Source organism: Manacus vitellinus, unplaced genomic scaffold, assembly GCF_001715985.3.
Source record: "Manacus vitellinus isolate BGI_N305 unplaced genomic scaffold, ASM171598v3 scaffold_15_pilon, whole genome shotgun sequence".
In the NCBI taxonomy this organism is placed as follows: Eukaryota; Metazoa; Chordata; class Aves; order Passeriformes; family Pipridae; genus Manacus; species Manacus vitellinus.
The window spans coordinates 8,981,990-8,999,804 of NW_021939122.1; the positions used below are offsets into that span (position 1 = coordinate 8,981,990).

Consider the following 17,815-nt stretch of genomic DNA (forward strand, 5'->3'; position numbering starts at 1 on the left):
TGTCTCTTACTATTTACCTGTATTTTCTGTTTCCCCTTGTTTACCTGATTATCCCTTGTGAATGTGAGGGAGGCTTCATTATTTGCTCCTGACTTCTGGTGTGTTTTAATTTTTTTATCAATCTTGCTTGACTTTTTTCTGGAAATTTGTTGTCCAAGGTATTCATGCTGACCTTCTTACAGTTTCCCTGAATGTATGTAAGTGGCTGAGCATCCTGGTTCTTTCCTCCTAGCAACATTTCTTAAGGCACCTGTCAGTCTTTATTACCTTGTACAAAAAAGGAGAATTCAGTTGCAAATCAGGCAGGCTTTTATCTCAAGACATTTTTCCTGTCTGGAGCAATCTTTACTAAATTTGCCATGTACTAATCAGTTTAGCCCTTACAATGTAAAAGGAAAGCATTTTCCTTGCTCCTATGAATATCCTTTTCAATTTCTGCATAAAGAAGGTTTCCTTTTGGTTAATTGCATACTTGTATGTCTTGTAAGTGATTTCTGAATTATTTTAATTAAATCTAAATGTGCAGCAGCAGTAATTTGAATGCATAACACCTGACAACACAAAACTGCTCATGGTTTCTTCTCATCTAAGAGGAAGAAGTATCAATTCTTGTTATTTTAAAGAAGTGTAACATAAGTATTCAGGCCCCTTGTACATGATACAGTTATTCTTGTCCTCTTGTCCTGGATGCCTTTATGCTCCTTAGGCAATCAAAGATACAAGTATACATAGTGTGATTCAGTTACTATTTTAATATATTTATCATATGAAGTAATATATTTAATACATTAATTTTGAATTTGTTATTAAACGGATTTTTTTTCATATCTGTGATGATTCAGTACTTGAAACTGAAAAAATTCTTTTGTTTACAAAATTTAATCTGAAATGGAATTGCTTGTGTATAATTTATTTGAAGAGTTGCTTCTAATGAAAATGTTATTTTGGACTGGGATTTTTTTTGTTCCACTTCTGCTTTTCCTTCCTCTGAGTGGGGCTTGATGCTATGAGTGGTCTTTGGATTGCTGCTGTCTGCTGTTTCCTGCCTGTTCAGTTGTATATATGCAACCTTAGATAATTTTGCAGATGATCAAGTACATGATAGCAAATATTCTTAAATTAAAATTTCTAATATAATGATCCTTTAGGAAAAGGTTTGTCTTATATCTCAGTAGCTACACAGGAGTCCTCAACTCATATTTAGAAATAGGTGTCCAGCTTGAGAGAGCTCGTAGTTCTGTTTCCCTTACGAGAAGGTGGCTGAGACAGTTTGAGATTCTGTCATAGATTATGTCCTTGATAAAGTCCCAGGATGAAGAACATTTGCTGCCTGACTCTTCTCAAGAAGAAAGTGACTGAATGGATTTTTGCATGCCACAATTTGCCATGCATATTGATCATGCTCTAATAATATAAAGTTAGGACTTGGATAAACTCACATGAGTAATTTTAGTAATTAAAAGTATATTGCAACTAATAGATTAAACATTTTCTTTAAATCCCACTGAATGCAAAGTGGCATCATGCTGGAAAGGTCACCTCCTTGTCTTTTCTGGGAACTGGAACATTGTGAGGGTTTCTGGCCTGGTTTAGGCCTGTGCATAAATATTGGTAGGTGACTGTAGTTTCCTCTCAGCCCTTACTGAACAACTGTCCCCACTATTCTTAAAATTTTATTGATTTTCTTTTAGAAGTGAAGGCCTATATTTGCACTGAGATGGAAAATGACTGTCTTCTCTAAGGGTAGTTCTCCAAACCTGTAGGATGATCTTGTCCTGTGTGAAAAGATGAAGTGTGTTACCTCTGTTTTGTTGAAATTGCTGTCTGGAGTTCTGACACCTACAAGATTTTTGTTCAGGAGGTGGTATTTTCTAAGCACAATGGAAATGGAACAGAAGCCTGACTTGAAATGTGCCAGTGAGATATTATTTTAGTCACATTTTCCTTAGAAGTGTAAAGTGTTTGGGTGAGAGACAATATTTTATTTGTCATCAGGCTTAAACATTTCAGTGACACTTTTTTTTTTTAACCTTACCAATATATCCTTTGTCACTGATGATCAGTAACTGTAGATAAAACCACTGTTTCTATTTCAGAGAAATCCTTGAGTCTCCTTTGCTGTGGTGACCATAATCAATGAAGCTACTGGACAGTGGTGCTCAGAAATCTGTTTGACAGTGATTACTTGTATTCTTTTCTATCTCCCATTTTGTCTCATTATGCTCTCATACCATAAGACAGACTGTAAATCTTTCTGAGGCAATAGCTTCCTTATACAATGTCTACTGTCTTTTACATTATGTGGCCGAGACTGCCAAGTGTGACCATTCAGATCCTTTCACACTGTAGCACTTCCAGTACTTCTTTCTCCTTGGCATCTTTGTTTTCATCTTGTGATCTGAGATTTGCACTTAACATGTGTTGATTTATCTGGCAAGGAGTTCTTAGGTCAATGTTACTTTTTCCTTGCTATGGGGCAGAGGCTATGGGGCACATTCTACTGAACAGAGTGGTAGAAGCCCAAAGGTGACTTATCAGTGCTGAACTCTTGCACAGCAGGCCAATGAACCAGTTAAATTATGTCATTTTAATAGCTCAAGGGTATAATGAATGGCCTTGTAAATTCTACTGCTGACAAATTTTTTTTTCCACTTGCTTGTTTTTGTGAATTGATGGTCATCTTGGGTGTAACTACTCTAATCCTATATTTTACAAGTGTTAGAACCATTTGTTACTGGAATTAGTAACTATAATAGAAAGTGGGTACATCAGCTTTTTGAGATGCATTCAGCAGCAGGACTGATGAGCAGATTTTTATCTAAAGCATCACATTGAACAAAATATGACTAAACATAAATCCTGTCAGTGAGCGCTCAGTCAGTTGTACTGTCTGCAGATCATTCCCTGCAGTAGTGTAATGAGTGTAAGAATAATAGATGTTTTGTAGATTCTCCCGATTTTTTTGTTGTTGTGGGGTTTTTTATTTGTTTGGGGTTTTAAAGCACATTGTTTAATTGTTTTCATGGCAAAATTATTATATTTCTTTTCCCTCGTGACAAATGGTGTTCCCCATTGGAGCATTACCTTAGGTGATGTGAGCACTGGAGTAGGTGCTTTACTGTTGTTGAATCTGAGGTGGAGAAATAACATTAGTGATCATATAAGTAGTATGCTTGGCATATTATAAAAGTCTGCATTGGAAGAATAAATAAGAGTGCTTCAAAGAACACAGTTGATAGGCTACTGCTTAGTTGCTTAGTAAGGGTCTAATGAAAGAAATTTATATATATATATATATGCATGTTTAGTTTGTATCCAGTAGGACATATTATGATTTGTTCCTTGCAACTCCAAAACATGAATTGCCTAAACCAGGGGAACAGTTAGTGCATTTCCCTCAGTCTGTTCTGTAGTTACCACCTTCATTTAGGAAAATGCAGGGTAATATCAGTTACTTTCTTCCCTGCACTTTGCAAGCGAATATTGAATATTCAGTAACTTGGTTATACTGTTTAAGTGATTATGATGCCAAGTCTTATGGCTATAAAGACTGAGTTTTTTAATATATCTTTTAAGCAAGTATTAAGTGTGTACAAAAAGGGAATCTCAACTGCAAAGTAAAAGAACATTTAAACTGAATAATATAATTTATATTGGTTTTTGTAATTCTGTATAATGTTGGTTGAATCTCTATTTCTGCTTTCTAGTTAATCTGAATAAAAAGTAAAAAATTGCAAACATTTCACTGAAAGATTTTAGTTTCCTTGTAACATTTTAGAACTCAATTTATAAGGGGTAATACAACTTTACCTTTCTTTGTGGAAAAATTGCTTGAATAGGTCAAGTTTTCAAGGCTTTTGGATTGAATTTGAGTTCTTGCATGTTAACCATAAACGTTTATATAACACAGACAAGGTGACTAAATATTGTTAACTAGAGTTTTGAAATGTTATTTTTCAAATTATGTGGAAATGTTTTCATAATCTATATACAGTTAGATACTGCTTTATGTTTGTATTAAACTTCCTTAGTTTTCTTAGAAGCTTTTTAAACAAGCCTAAAAAAATGCACCTTTTGTCCAGTGAACTTCCGAAACCTATGAAAATAAAATGTGCTACAGTTGGTAATAAGAAAATCGTATGAAAAGTTGATGTGTGTCTTCTGTGGACATTCCAAGAGCAGCAATAACATAAGAAAACATTCCCCTTTCTGTTCAGTAAGGGAACACAATAAATCCAGCTTAGTTTAATACTATCCAAAATTCACTGGGAAGATCAAAAAAGAGAGTGGAATTAAAATAAAATGCCATTAAGAATTAGTACAAGTAGCCATGCTGTGCATAGCATGTCTGTGTCTATGGGCATAGACAAATTTACCCTATTCTTCCATCCTACCTACATTTTATATTGTGTTATTTGTTTTGGTTTATTTCATATTTTTATTAAATCCAATATATGGAAAAAAATTACTGAAATTTCTGTTTTTTCTAGTTCTCTGTGCATCTGTGTTGTCAGTCATGTTGTTCTTGGCAGCATTCCAGCACCAAGCTGCAAAGGAAGTAACACTTGCTATTTACAGTTTTTTTATTCTTTTGCAAAGTGATCATTTTACTTTAGCTCGTGACCATATTCTTCAGATTTCCTATATTTTGATTTTTTTTTTAAGACTTTATTGAGAATGCAAGTGGGATTGCATCACAGCAGAAGCTGCTAGGAGCTAAAGACTGCTCAGTGAGCATTTAGAGCATGCTGTATGTGATCATTCATGTGCACCATCATGACATACTGAGCATGTCCCAAGCCAAACTTCCATAATACTTTTTTGCAGTTGTTTTTTGCTGCATTGGATTGGGATACTGGAGTGAGACAAACTTGGTTTCCTGGTGTTCTTAGTAATAACCCCTGCTGCAGGTACTAGAACAGAGTGAGTGAGCCCAGTTTAAAACAGTGCTGGCATTTTACCCTGTATTTATTCAAAGCTGTGCTTCCATTGGCTTCGGCTTTAGTTGGCAATACTTAACAATCCTGTGCAACCAAATCCAGGCACAGAATGAAACAGCAATGACCACAGTGAAGAAGTTTGCATTGATAGCAAAGTTGTTTTAGCTGTTCCCTAGGATCTCATCTTGTTCTTCTGATCAAAATACCATGTTTTATGTCTAGAAAGAATCTAGTAAGCAAAAGTGCTGAGACTTCTGTGACCCTAACTGGAGTTTTGGTATTCTGGGAACACTTAATACTTCAGTAAGTGGAAGCCATCTTATTGCTCAGCAGAGTTGGATTGCATTGTGCCACATAGTGGTGCAGAAAGCTTAAAAATCTAGGGCAGCATGAAAATGTAGAACACTGAAATAAATTACTGAAACTGAAATACTGTTGAGATTATAGGAAGCTTGGAAGCTTAATAGGAAGTCAGTTAACAGATGAACTGAAATATGTAGACACAGGAAAATGTATCTTGGAAAGGTCCAGGTACCTGAAGCATGTTACATGGTTAAGCATTTTGAGTATGGATGATAACCAGGCTCAGGCAACATGTGTTAGATTGCTGACATACATTCTCAGGATAAAACTTTTCACATTTTAACTGTACTTCAGTAATTAAGGGTCAAGTGCCTCTGCTGCCATAATCCTCTGCAGAGACAGAAGAAAATGGTACAGCTTCAGTTTTTGGAACAAGGTGCATGTTCTTCATGTCTCTGCCATGGGATATGTCAGTAATTTCCTTTTTCAGTTCACAGGCCTACCTGTTCAAGCTGAAGGACTTAGTGAGGAAATCAGGCTGTATTGAGATCCACTTAGCACCTGTAATGGCTGTAACTGTAGACTTGGTCTTGGCATTGTCATCCATAATATTTTTTTTCCTCATTCTTTATCTTTCTCTCTCACCAGTAAAGACATGGTTTGTGTATCTATTGGGAGGAAACTGAGGTAGTGCTGGGTATGCCCTGCCCTTACATGCCCGTGCTGTGAGTCTGAAAGCCTACTACATTACAGGGTACAGCAAATGGGAAAAAGTTCTTTTTATTTCAAATGTTACACATACTTGTCAATGACATACTTCAGGTACTACTGAGTAACCTTTGTTTCATAATTAAGATAACTTTCAGAATGTCTTTTCCCCTCTTGGAATTTGCTGATGCACTGATTAAAACTCAGCCATCTCCTGGAATAAGCAACACAAGCATCTGTCCTGGAGATAAACAGACCTCTTCAAAGCAACGTTTTGATTCATTCCTGGAGTTGGTTCATTATGTGTATTGGATGGAGACTGGAGGCCTCTGAATAATTATTATGGTTGAGTAAATAAAGACTAGCATAATACATATGCACAAAAGTATAAAGTTCAGGTAAAATGCATATTGTTGTATTTTCTCATTTTAGTGTCTTGACTCTGCAGTTATTTTTGGCAGTTAATGTCTGGGTTTAGTTTTTTTAGTTAACAGATTATAGACACTGTGTTTTGTGACATTTTTCGCAATGCTTAACATGTACACTTTGAGGAAGTCTATGTCATGGACGAATGTAGAGATTCCAGCCAAGGGCTGGAATTTAAAGTTTTGGGAACCATTTCTTCTCTAAGAACTGTTGTTACTGAACATTTTCTTTCTTTCAAGATCGGAGTATTGTAAGAACCAAAATATGTACTACTGTATCCACTAGTAGCTAACAAGTAGCTGTCTGTACACAGCAAAAGTACAATCCAACATGGGCAGCCTGGACCTAATCTTTCACTGACTTAATGATTATTGTGTACCCAAAGGCAGTACCTTGTAGCTGGAGATTTCTCTTTTACCATAATGTAGTTTATCTAAGTAGGTCTTAGGAGCTTTGTATTCTCTAGGAAGATATCTCAGGAGATTTTTCAGACTTGCTGATTTTTCAAACTTCAAGTTATTTACTATGCTTTGTCATTGTGTATTTTATATATATTTCGATTTTCATTCACAATCCTAGTCCCAGAACTTCCTTGCAAAGTTCTCATGCGCTACTAAGGGCCTTTATGAATTGTTTTTGTTGTTCAGATTGTTTGGCAGTAGGTTTGTGGCCTGTGGAAACAATGCAAAAGCCAAATCCGGGAGATGGAACAGTATCAATTCACAAAACCAGGAGAACCTGTTCATGCTGAGAAATGAGGAAACATAATCTTGTGTGTGTGTGTGTGTGAGTGTACAGAAGCACCAATTTTCTTGGGAGAAATTGCTGAATTTAGGAAACAATCTTCAAATCTGCTGATTACAAATGAGTTACTACTGAAATGAAAGCTACTAAGAAAAATGGTAGCAGCCCTTTTATTCAGGAGCTAGAATGTTAGCCCTGACTTGTTTGTTTTATCACCCACACTACAAAATCTGTAGTCAGCATGCATTATACTTATGTACGTGCCACAACATACTCATAAAATCTGTTGTGTCTAAAATTTCCTTTACTAGATTTATCTTGCTCAAGTACTATAATGGGAAGTGTTATAATTTCCTAGGCAAAGGGTTTTGATTAAATTGGTCTTCCTTCATCCAATGTAGCTCTAATTTCATCTGGAAAATATACTGCAGGTTTGTATGCCCCTTAAAAGGGGACGTTCTAACAAACCTGCCCTGCCTAACCTTGTCTTGATGCTACGATTTTTTTCTCACTTTTTTCATATGTGTCCATGTGCTCAGCTCCTTGGGAAGTTTTAGAACAAAGTGGGGCCTCCCAGGGATTTGCTGCTGTTGTACCATAGTTAAAATATAACATTCGTATGTTAATAAAGGACAATTAAACTCAGTTTGTGGGCTGTGTCCTCTTCTGAACTCACACCTTCTGTCCTCTAAGACTATAATCTCAGGAATGCTTAAAGCTGGAATAAATTATTACTGTGGCAAAAGCAGCAGTGCTGCCCTTTTGCTCTCCAGCGTTGGTTTTGCCAGCTCAGCTCTGCTACAGCTGTGTAGTAAGCCCGATCAGGGGACTGATCTGACTGAAAAATACTTCCCTACCCCTACTTAGGATATAAGATGAATGTTTGCTTTCATATCTTCTCTTTAAAAAGATGTCATAGTTGGGTGTTGAAACATCTGACCTCCTTATGTATACACAGTACATGTATTTTAAAAAAGCAAATAGAAAAAGGCACAAAAATTCTTGCTTTGAGAGAATGATACAGATTCTACTTAATAAATTTACTAATATATCACAAGAGTGGAATTTTTTTACATCCAAGTTACGCTTTTTCTTTTTAATATAACCTTGCATTTCTGTTAAGAAAGTGAATATGAAATAAAACAAACTCTTCTTTCCTACTATATATTACTAAGAATTGGGTTGTTTTAACAGAAATAAAGTTTTCTTTTTTGAAAAAAAACAAAACAAAACAAAACTTTAAAAAACCTGTTTTGGAGTTTTTGTTTGGTTTGTGGTTATTTTTCCCCCAGGATCTACTTAAGATTTCATAGGTATACATTTTATTTTATATTCCAGTATATTGATCCACTTGCATAGGTGAACAAGTACTTTTTAAAATACAGTATACAAATGTTGACGTTTTAAGCAGCTGTAGAAGACCTGAAAATCGTCAGCAATGAAACCTGAAATCAGTGAGCTCATTTGAACTTTAGAGCTTAGTATAGCTTCTAACAGAAATCAAGTAGTATTATTTGAACATCATGTTCGACTGCCAAAAAATGCTCAATGGATGAAATCAATATGTGAAGAAAACCATGCTATTCCACTTACAGGAAATACAACATTGGCATGTTGGAGAAAGGAAGTTGGATCTTCAGTTTAGAGTAGGCCACTGTGGGAACATGAGATTTTTGACAACAAGCAACCTTAATTTATACCTCATTCTCTCCCTTTGTTTTATTTAAAGACAACCTAAGAACAAGAGGGTTCAAGAGAAATAATACTTAAGACAAAACTTTTATTACCTTTTCTATGCATATTTCTACTTCTTCTCTGAGGATTTTAAATGTTATTCTTTCAAGTAAGAATATCTTCTAGTAACCAGCATGTGAAAAACATTGTTCAAGGAATTATGGGGGCATATTATAGTGAGGATTTCAGTTTACACAGTAGAATATTATACCACTCCTTATTAATTGTAGCATAACGTAATAAAGAAACACCGTTGGTTTTTTTTTTTTAAATGGTAGTGATGGGAATAAGAAAAATAATGTTTTTTTAGAAAGAGACTGATTGCAATGGCCATTCTGTTATGTCGTGTTGTGTACAGTACGCCAGGTACGTGGACATTGGTAGATTGTTTCCTCCATGGGATTGTTCCTGAACTTTGAAACTGGTTGTTCTAGTAGGCCTGCTAAAGATTGATTCTGGTTTTTTCTTTTCTTTTCCCCTTTCGCTTATGAAACAGTAGCAGAACTACAGCAAATTAAAAATGTGAGATTCAAACAATAAAGCCCTTGCTTGGTTTTTGAGAACCCTACTGTGGAAGTGTTGCATATTCTAGCTTGCCTGTTGTTTTTTTTTTCTTGCACCTAGTGTATTCTCCTTAAACCTGTGAGATTAATGTTAGACATTTTAAGAGTTGCTTGGTACTTTCTGGAACAAATATGCCTGCTGGCATCTCGAGCATTGCTTTTGCTCTGATATTAAGGTAGCACAGTGACAGAAGGCAGGTGATGAAGCTGTAAACTAAAAATCTCTGAAACAATTTCACTTCTCCAATGTAAACGTTGATATTGGTTTATTTCTAAGTCCTTATTTAAATGGTAATATTTAGAATTAGTTATTGTTTGTATGCATATTTTTAGAAATATTAAAAGCCTCTCTGCATAGCTGAGGGGAATACTGGGGAAAGCAGCAGCTGCAAAATGAAGGATATGATTTTAACAACTCTAGGCTTATATTTATCTTTTTTTTTTTAATGATGAAAAGTTCTATCAAGAAGAAATTTGAATTGGATGCTGGAGTTTATATAACAAGAAATGAGCCTGTGTTAGAAAATTATTTTTTCAATAACACTTATTCTTTCCTTTTTTTTTCTTCTAGGACCGGAATAGGCCCTATGACACTTTTAACTTGCACTCTTTGGAAAATTCCTTAATGGATATGATAAGGACTGATCATGAGCCTCTGAAAGGTAAACACTACCCTCCCAGTGGCCCACCAATGAGTTTCGCTGATATAATGTGGAGGAATCATTTTACAGGTTAGGAATATTCATATGTCCATGCTTGCTTGGTGTTAAACAAAAATCAGCTTTTCAGTATTGCTCTAAACTTTTTGCTAATGAATGAGTTTCCAGTTATGTAAAACTTCTATTTTCCCATCTAAATATAATCTTCTTTACTTTAGGAAGATAAGGTGAAATATGTATACTTTTATTGTAAGTGTACAATCATAATATCTAACTGGCATATCTGAAACATGGGCTTGTGTATCAGCAAATTGCACAACTGGGTCTCTTGCTGCAGTCACTTCAAAAGATGTGTAGTGCGACTGGAGTCCAATTGTTATGTTCAACATCTGGTTCAAAGTTTATACTACACTTGTATGGATTATCATCTATTACACAGGGTTCTAAAACAACCACTGTATCAGGATTACTCTCCACAGTTGTTCAGGTTTCTTTTAAACAAATTTATCTTAATTTGGATTTCAAATTGTTAGGGGGAGCCAAAAGATATTAGATGTTATTAGGTGCTGAAAAGTTTTGACTGTTTATGCTGTTAAAGTGCCTTTGTTCTACCAGGTGTAGCATTGGAGATGAAACCATTTCTAATACTTAGCTGGTAATGATTAGTGAAAGGTGTGGCACCATTTCATTGAATAAATATTCCTGATCAACCTGCACATTCCTCTGTCTTAATCTTTCCTTAGTTATGTTTAAAAATAGGTACACGTTCTTGCTGACGTGCATTCTTGGTGACTTTTGAGACTGAAGACAGTAGTAAGCCATGTACCAGGGAAGTATTGAACAAGAAATTGTTCCTAAACACTAAGAAATCAGGACACAGAGAAGAAAGTCAGTTGTGTATAGCCCTTCCTATGCTAATGCTTGTATACATGCTTTTTGATGTCACAGTTGCCTCATTTACTCCCCTCCCGTGTTACACGTTGAAAATATTTTTTCTAGGTCTAAAGTCGTGTGCCTCTTTTGCCATCTTTCTGGGTACAGAGTTTTTGTACAACCATACTGAACTGGCTTCTGTACTCTCTTCTAGCCTGTGCTTTCCACTGTTATGTTGAAATTTGCTGTGCTGTAGCCTTCGAGTGTCTTTAATCATTATTCATCTGTCTAAAATGACAAGTACTGTCTCATGTCTGTTTTGATCATAGACTTCCAGAATAAGGGTTAAACTGGAACTTGCAAAAACAAGCTCAACAAAATTGAGATTTTTGCTGGATATGTGTTATATGTGGCTGGAATTAAAATATAAAATAAAATCCAAATTGCTAGTTAATAGAGCTAAATATTTATTGTATCTTATTACAGTAAATATGATAATCTAGTTGAAAACTCTGATTTTTTTTTTAGTCAGTATTTATATAAAGATACAAATGGAGACTTGTTTTTTAAAGACTGAATTTCCATGTGAATCTGTGTGGAAAAAAGGAGAAAGATGGTATCAGAAGTTTTATTGGATTGGATATTAATTGTAAAGTTTAAGTTGAACTTTTCCATTTGCCAGTGGGACCAGTAGCTTTACATTTTCTCTTAACAAATGTGCTCTTTCTAACTATTTAATTTTCTCATTCACTGCTGCTCAGCTGCTTTGACCTTCCTACCGTGTTAATTACCTCACCTCCAGTTCAGTAACTGTTGGAGATATTAGTTATCTCTCTGTGTCTCTGCACAGCTGCTTTTTTGTTTGTTTGTTTGCTTTCCTAATGATATAGTTAATTCCCTGGCTTGCTTTTCTTTTTTCCTCCTCCAGGAAGGGCTTACTTTGGTAGTCTTCAGCCTTGGCCTGACCTAGTGTGCACTTTCCTCTCTACTCCTGCTTTCACACTATGCAGCATGACTGGCAATATTCATAGGAGTGGCTGTTTCATTTTCCCTTGCAGGAAGTGTCTCCTTCCTCTGTGTTAAATGAATATATGTTACTGTTTTAGCTGAATCCTTTTCATAAAAACCGTTTTTCTGCAAACATCGATCCATTCCTCAAGTCATTTTCTTGTTGCATTTTCGCTGTTGCTTTTTCTGTGAAAATTGGTCTTGGCTCTTCTCCTGTACATCCAACTTCTTGCTTTTTCTCTACCAAAGATGCAGAAGGTTTAGAGCTGCTGTCCTTCTCTGTACCTTCCTTGCATTTCGCTTAATGTTGTCTCCTAAACCCACTTGATTTTTTTCTTATTTATCCCACTCTTCTCTGGCTCTGCCCCTTAACGTAGCAGGACGTTTTAGTCTGTTATGACCTTGAGAAAGTTATCAATTATGCTTGCTTTTGCTTGTTTCTTAAGTCATTCTCACATTTTCATTTATTTTCATCTTGAAGCTTTTTGAATATATTGGTTATGTGCTTCAGCTTGATTTTTTTCAGTTCCTTATAGACATTCCTGTGTGAATGCCTCTTGTGCAAAATTTCAGCCACTTTTTCTGGAATCTTATTGACTTAACCAAATCTCGGACCTAGTTCCTCTTCATTTTACCACCTCTGTCTTTCATAGTAAACAGGGTGCTTTTCCCTTTAAATCTTTCCTTCCTCTTGCATCTGTGACTTTCCTCTCTTAGACTTCTGCAGGTATTTCTTCTCTAGGTAGAAAGTAAAACAGCCACAAAAATCCTGATTTAAAATAAACAAAGAAAAATAATGAGATGGCTTTCAAATGACTTTTTTTAGTTGTTCAGCTTTTCGTAAATGAGCCTTTTTTTTTCAAACAATTGTAGCTAGCAGCACTTACAGGTCAGTTTGCCATACCTTTACTATCCAAATTTTTAAATGGAAGGGGTGAAAAAATGAGTACCAAATCCTCTGATTTTGAAAATACAGAAAGATTTGATTCATGTCTTAGGGCTTCCAACGCATGTTACAAAGCCAGTGGAGCTATTCCAGGATCATTTCAACCTGCTGCTGCCAACAGTCTTCATCAAATACTTATTTTTAGAAGTATTGTCTCTCTATATATTCACTAGTAAAGTATTGCCTGTGGTTTATCTAAGTTTGAAACTTTGCTTGGAACATAGCCCCTCTTGGCCTATGTGCCCCCTCACATCCCAGCAGATACTTGAAACAAAAAAATGATTCTCTTGGATGTAGGACAAGAGTTCTAGATTAGAGTGTGAGTGGGAGGATTAGCCATAAAAGATTCTGATGTGAAGACCAAATTGAAATGGTTCTGGGATATTTTTCTTTTCATTTTGGGGTCTGTGTTCCTCATGCTCTGCATTGTTCAGAGGAGGTAGGGGAGAAGCTTGGGGTGAGAAAGCAGGAGTCTATCCTCTTGTTTATAGTAGTTGAAGCTTCATACCCTTCTCTGAATTTGAGGTATAGTCAGTTTGTCCTGCCAGCCATGGAAATAGAGTTTATTTCAAGATCACCAAGGCAGGTCACTTTTTTTAAAACATGATCCACTTGGCCTTGAGGGGACATGTGATTAAGTGACTTTTTTGGGAGGGTGTTGCTTTCAAATGTGGAACAGAGAAAGTCTGATAGATTGTTAGTGCAGCAGAAACGAACTGATCCTCACTCTTGCAATATTGAATTACTTACACTGAGCGAGGGCTAACCCAGTCTGGTGGGCAGGCTGGCTTGGTGCTCTGCAGCCAGGAGAGCCAGGGTCACTCGGTTCTCTTTTGTGTTTTTTGCTGTAAGAGAGATTTGATATCTGGCTCTGAGGTTTCTGGACTTTAGTAAATTACCAGCATGTCCATCAGTGTTGCATTTTATCTTGAGCCCAGTCTTGGGAGAAGGTGTTCAGTGTCAGCTCTTGTTTTATTTCTGTCTAAAACTGATTTCTTTTTCTCAGCTTTTCCTGCCAGATAGGGGAACTCTGCTGTAGGTTCCTGTCTTTCTGTCTTCATAGTCTGGGAACTGTTTAACTTTACAAATAATTTGTCATTTTCATGCTTTGAGATTTAAGGAATGTAAATTAATGGAAAAGGAAGTCTCATTTTCTTTTGTCCCAAAACAGTTAGTCAGACTTCCCTCCCTGCTTTCTCTACCATCAAGACCAACTTCAATGTTTTTCTTCTCTTTCAGTCAATACTCTCAAATACTTTTCTTCTTTCAAAAAGGTGGAAAAAAAGAAAGGAAGAAAATTCAGGAAAGGAATTGTTAAGCTGCTTCTAATTAATGATGAATTACTGTATATGACGTAGGATATCCGGTTGTTCCCTGTGTCAGTCATAACAAGGCCTATGTGACAGAAATGTTCAATATCTCCTGAGATGTTTTTCCTGAGTGGTCCTACTTATTTTCTGAGTTGCAAATAAAATATATTATACGCTGCAGAAATATGAGGGACAGTTTTGTTTTAATGAGGAAAGAATATACTTGCAGTATTTTATAGCCTTTTTTATTTACATACTGATTTGACCTGAGACTGTAGGGCAAAACTGAATTATCAGAACAGCTAAGTAGATGCTACTTATTACTGACTAGAACATTTCTTTCCTACATCAAAGTGTCTTCTGTCTATGGTGTAATATGTCACTGTTGCAATATGTTTATCCGTGTCAAACTATTGCATTACAACACAAACAGAGGCATTCTGATCTAAAAAAATATTTTGATCAGTAGTAACTAGCAGCTGCCTTTGTTCTATTTTTAAATAATTAAATAAAATATTTCAGCTGTGTTAGATCATATGCTGTGCACATGTGCTACTGACAGGTCATGAAACTGAATCAAAGTATAATATTGAGGAGAGAAATCATATCCCTTCAAAATATTCATTTTAAATTTATTGTTACTCTAGATAACAGTAATAGTTGGGTTTTATTCTAAATCAGAGTGGAAACAAACTTTGTAATTTGTAAATCCCCAGCTAATGAAAATTCTGAATTTTTTTTGAAGTATCAGTGTGATACATCTTCAAGTATGAGTATTTGGAGACGACATATGGACCAGGAGAACTTCAAGAGTAGGCTTTATTAAAACTAATTTTAATCGATACCATACTGTATAAAGATACATAAAGTATGTGTTGATTATGTCATAATATTTCAGTAGAGCTTGAGATGTTGAATACAAATGTGCAACAGTTCAGAGGCAGAAATAGCATCTGTGGGGAAACTTTTAATCTTGATTTTCAGTGCTTAATGACACCCATATATTTGAGTAATAGAAAACTGAAGTTACTGTGTTACTGCTTTTTAGCTGTTGTAAAGACTGTATCAGGTCATATGAAAACTAAGAAAAATTTAAGATATTCTGTTTACATTTAAATTAACTATGTTGTTTATGGTTTTTGGCAGCCAAATGTTTGAAGATCATACGCAACTTAGACAGTGTTGTAATAAATATAGAATGGACCTTTAGGTTTCCACTTTGGTTTTCATTAACTTCAGTACATGCCACCTGATTTTGTTCAGCTGTAAGTGTTCCTAAGCTTTTTGTAAGCAAAGCAGTAAGTTTGCCACATGACCTGAGAAAAGTGAAGGTGAATGGATCATATTTGTGTTTGCAGTCAGCAGCTGAACACAAAGGTCATGCAAATAGAACAAGTGTTGTCATCTCAGTCCTAGAAATGGTGCTACCCAGTTAGAGCTTCTTGGCAACACTTTCATTAGAAAAAAGTGCAGTGTACCTGCATTTCCCAAAATCTCAGTGCTCATCAGACCCCTTTCTGTAAATGTTCATGAAAAACAGATTGACCAGATAGATGTGTTTGCACATCTATTTGTATTTAGAATTAGGCCACTCAAGCTAATCCTTTTAGAGGACACAGCCCGTTGCCATTTAAAACTCTGCTTATTTAAGAAAATCCTCTGTAATATTTTTTCAGTACAGAATATGATCATTAAATGGTTCATATTCCTTAAAAAAGTGCTTTGTCCAATGATCCTGTAGTATGATCATACTTCTTAATTTGCTACTGGCATCTAGCATTTTCTTGTCTTTAACCTGCTGAATCTGTTTTGAGCAGGAGTGGTGGGGTTTTTTGTTTACTTTGTTTAGATTAAGAAGTGATAATATGGATATCAAATTTTTCTTCTGTTTATTTCTGTTTTTTTCATTGTGCTGTTGAAGACTGGCCTCACAAAGACCTAAAGCAACTTTTTCTTTTTTTCTTTCCCACTTCTCTGCTATTCTGAGGGTTTTGTGTGTTTTAGCATAGGTTGGTAATGGAAAAGTCTGCTTTCGTATTGTTTTACTTTATTCCCCCCAAACTCACCAATAAAAATACCAGTATTGCTCTTTTGAATACAGTTCTAGAACTTCATGTAGAATGGGTATATGTGTACATATTCTTATCTACTGCTTACAAGTAAAGCCAAATATATCTTTATGTTCATCTAGTCTTGCTTTTAAAGTAATAATATTTTGAAAATATAGCTTTTTTTAAGCTGAAAATGTTTATACTACTTAGATATATGCAAGACCCCCTTGTGTTTTATTGGAGCAGTGTAATTAACTTATAAAGACTGCATTTCATTGTAATGTATATGTTGTTTTATTTTATAGGTTGCTTTCCCTACTGATGGCATATATATGCTTAGTCAGTGATAGGAAGAAGTTAGTATCAGCAAGCTTTATTACTGATATTCATAGCTGATAATTATACACTTTGCACAATATGTTTTTGCACAGTAAAAATATATACATGTGAATACAGTAATAGTTCTTCATATTCCTCTTTTGGCAGACAATACTACTTTTGTTCTGCTCAGTATTTTAATTTTTTTTTAAGATCTGTAAGTGTAGGTGTTTAATTTATGGGTGTGAACAAATGGCAGATAAAAAAGGGTGAGGAAAATAATCCCAACAAACTTCCTTTATTTTTTATAATTCTTTATGGAGACCCTTGCTCACAACATTCTTAGTTTTGAAATTGTCTTGGGCATGTATTTTGAGTTAGTTGGTATGTTGAGCATCGGTTTCAAGTGTCTGTAATTTTGGGGGAAAAGGTGAGAGAATGTTCTGAGGTCTGCTGAGGTAGAAATAATGACAATTCTTTTATGTTCACACACATGCCTCTTGCTTTGTGGCCATTTGTGAGTCAGAGAGACCCATGGTTGAGCTGGTGGGGCTGTGTGTGAGTGTGTGTGGAGCCGTAGGTTGTGCCATTAACTGGACTCCTGACTGAATACATGTGAGTCAAAAGGATAATCTTCTTTCAGATGTTTGAGATAATGCACTGGTCTTGCTTTGATTTTTCAACTCTTCAGTGTCTAAACTTTGCTCTATCCACCTGCTACCTATCCATCCAAGTAATTATAGCTAGTTTTTAGTGCCTTTTGTTGGAAATAATTTGCTAGAGAATATAAGAATGATAAAGGAGGAATTATTACTAAGGAAATATAGCAGAACTAGTCCTGTTGCCAGTTTCATTTGACCTTGCCACTGAATTATGTAATCCTAACTTGTAACTGATATCAACAGTGGTCTTAAGAACTACGTGAGAGGAAGTTCTCATTCCCAGAAAGTTCAGGACAGGTCAAAAGCAGGCCAGTTTTCCTATTTTCTCACAAATCTTATGCCGAATACCAATTGCTGAATTGGTGGGAGTGGTCAGTCTTGGTGAAAGTCATGAGGTATAATAGTGCGAGAAGTTTTACTCAATATATAACCAATGAACATGGTTTCTTGGAATGTTGATTGTAATATGAAAAGTATGAGAAAAGTAACTGTAATTTTAAAAATCCTTCACCAAGTAAGTGAAGTGCACGTCCACGAGCTGATTAGGGTTTCACAAGTTCAAAAAGCCAT

The 17,815-nt window shown here is 35.6% G+C and overlaps 1 protein-coding gene across 8 annotated transcripts in view; it reads left to right on the plus strand.

The window, feature by feature from the left end:
* Window positions 1-17,815, plus strand: part of CPEB3 (cytoplasmic polyadenylation element binding protein 3) — an 85,093-nt gene that overhangs the window by 20,515 nt on the left and 46,763 nt on the right. For 6 of the 8 annotated variants that reach the window (XM_029958615.1, XM_029958613.1, XM_029958614.1 and 3 more), the window contains exon 3: window positions 9,990-10,149. In XM_029958615.1, the coding sequence (XP_029814475.1) occupies window positions 9,990-10,149 (160 nt within the window). The remainder of the gene's footprint in view (window positions 1-9,989; window positions 10,150-17,815) is intronic. The other 2 variants (XM_029958616.1, XM_029958617.1) reach the window with 1 other exon arrangement.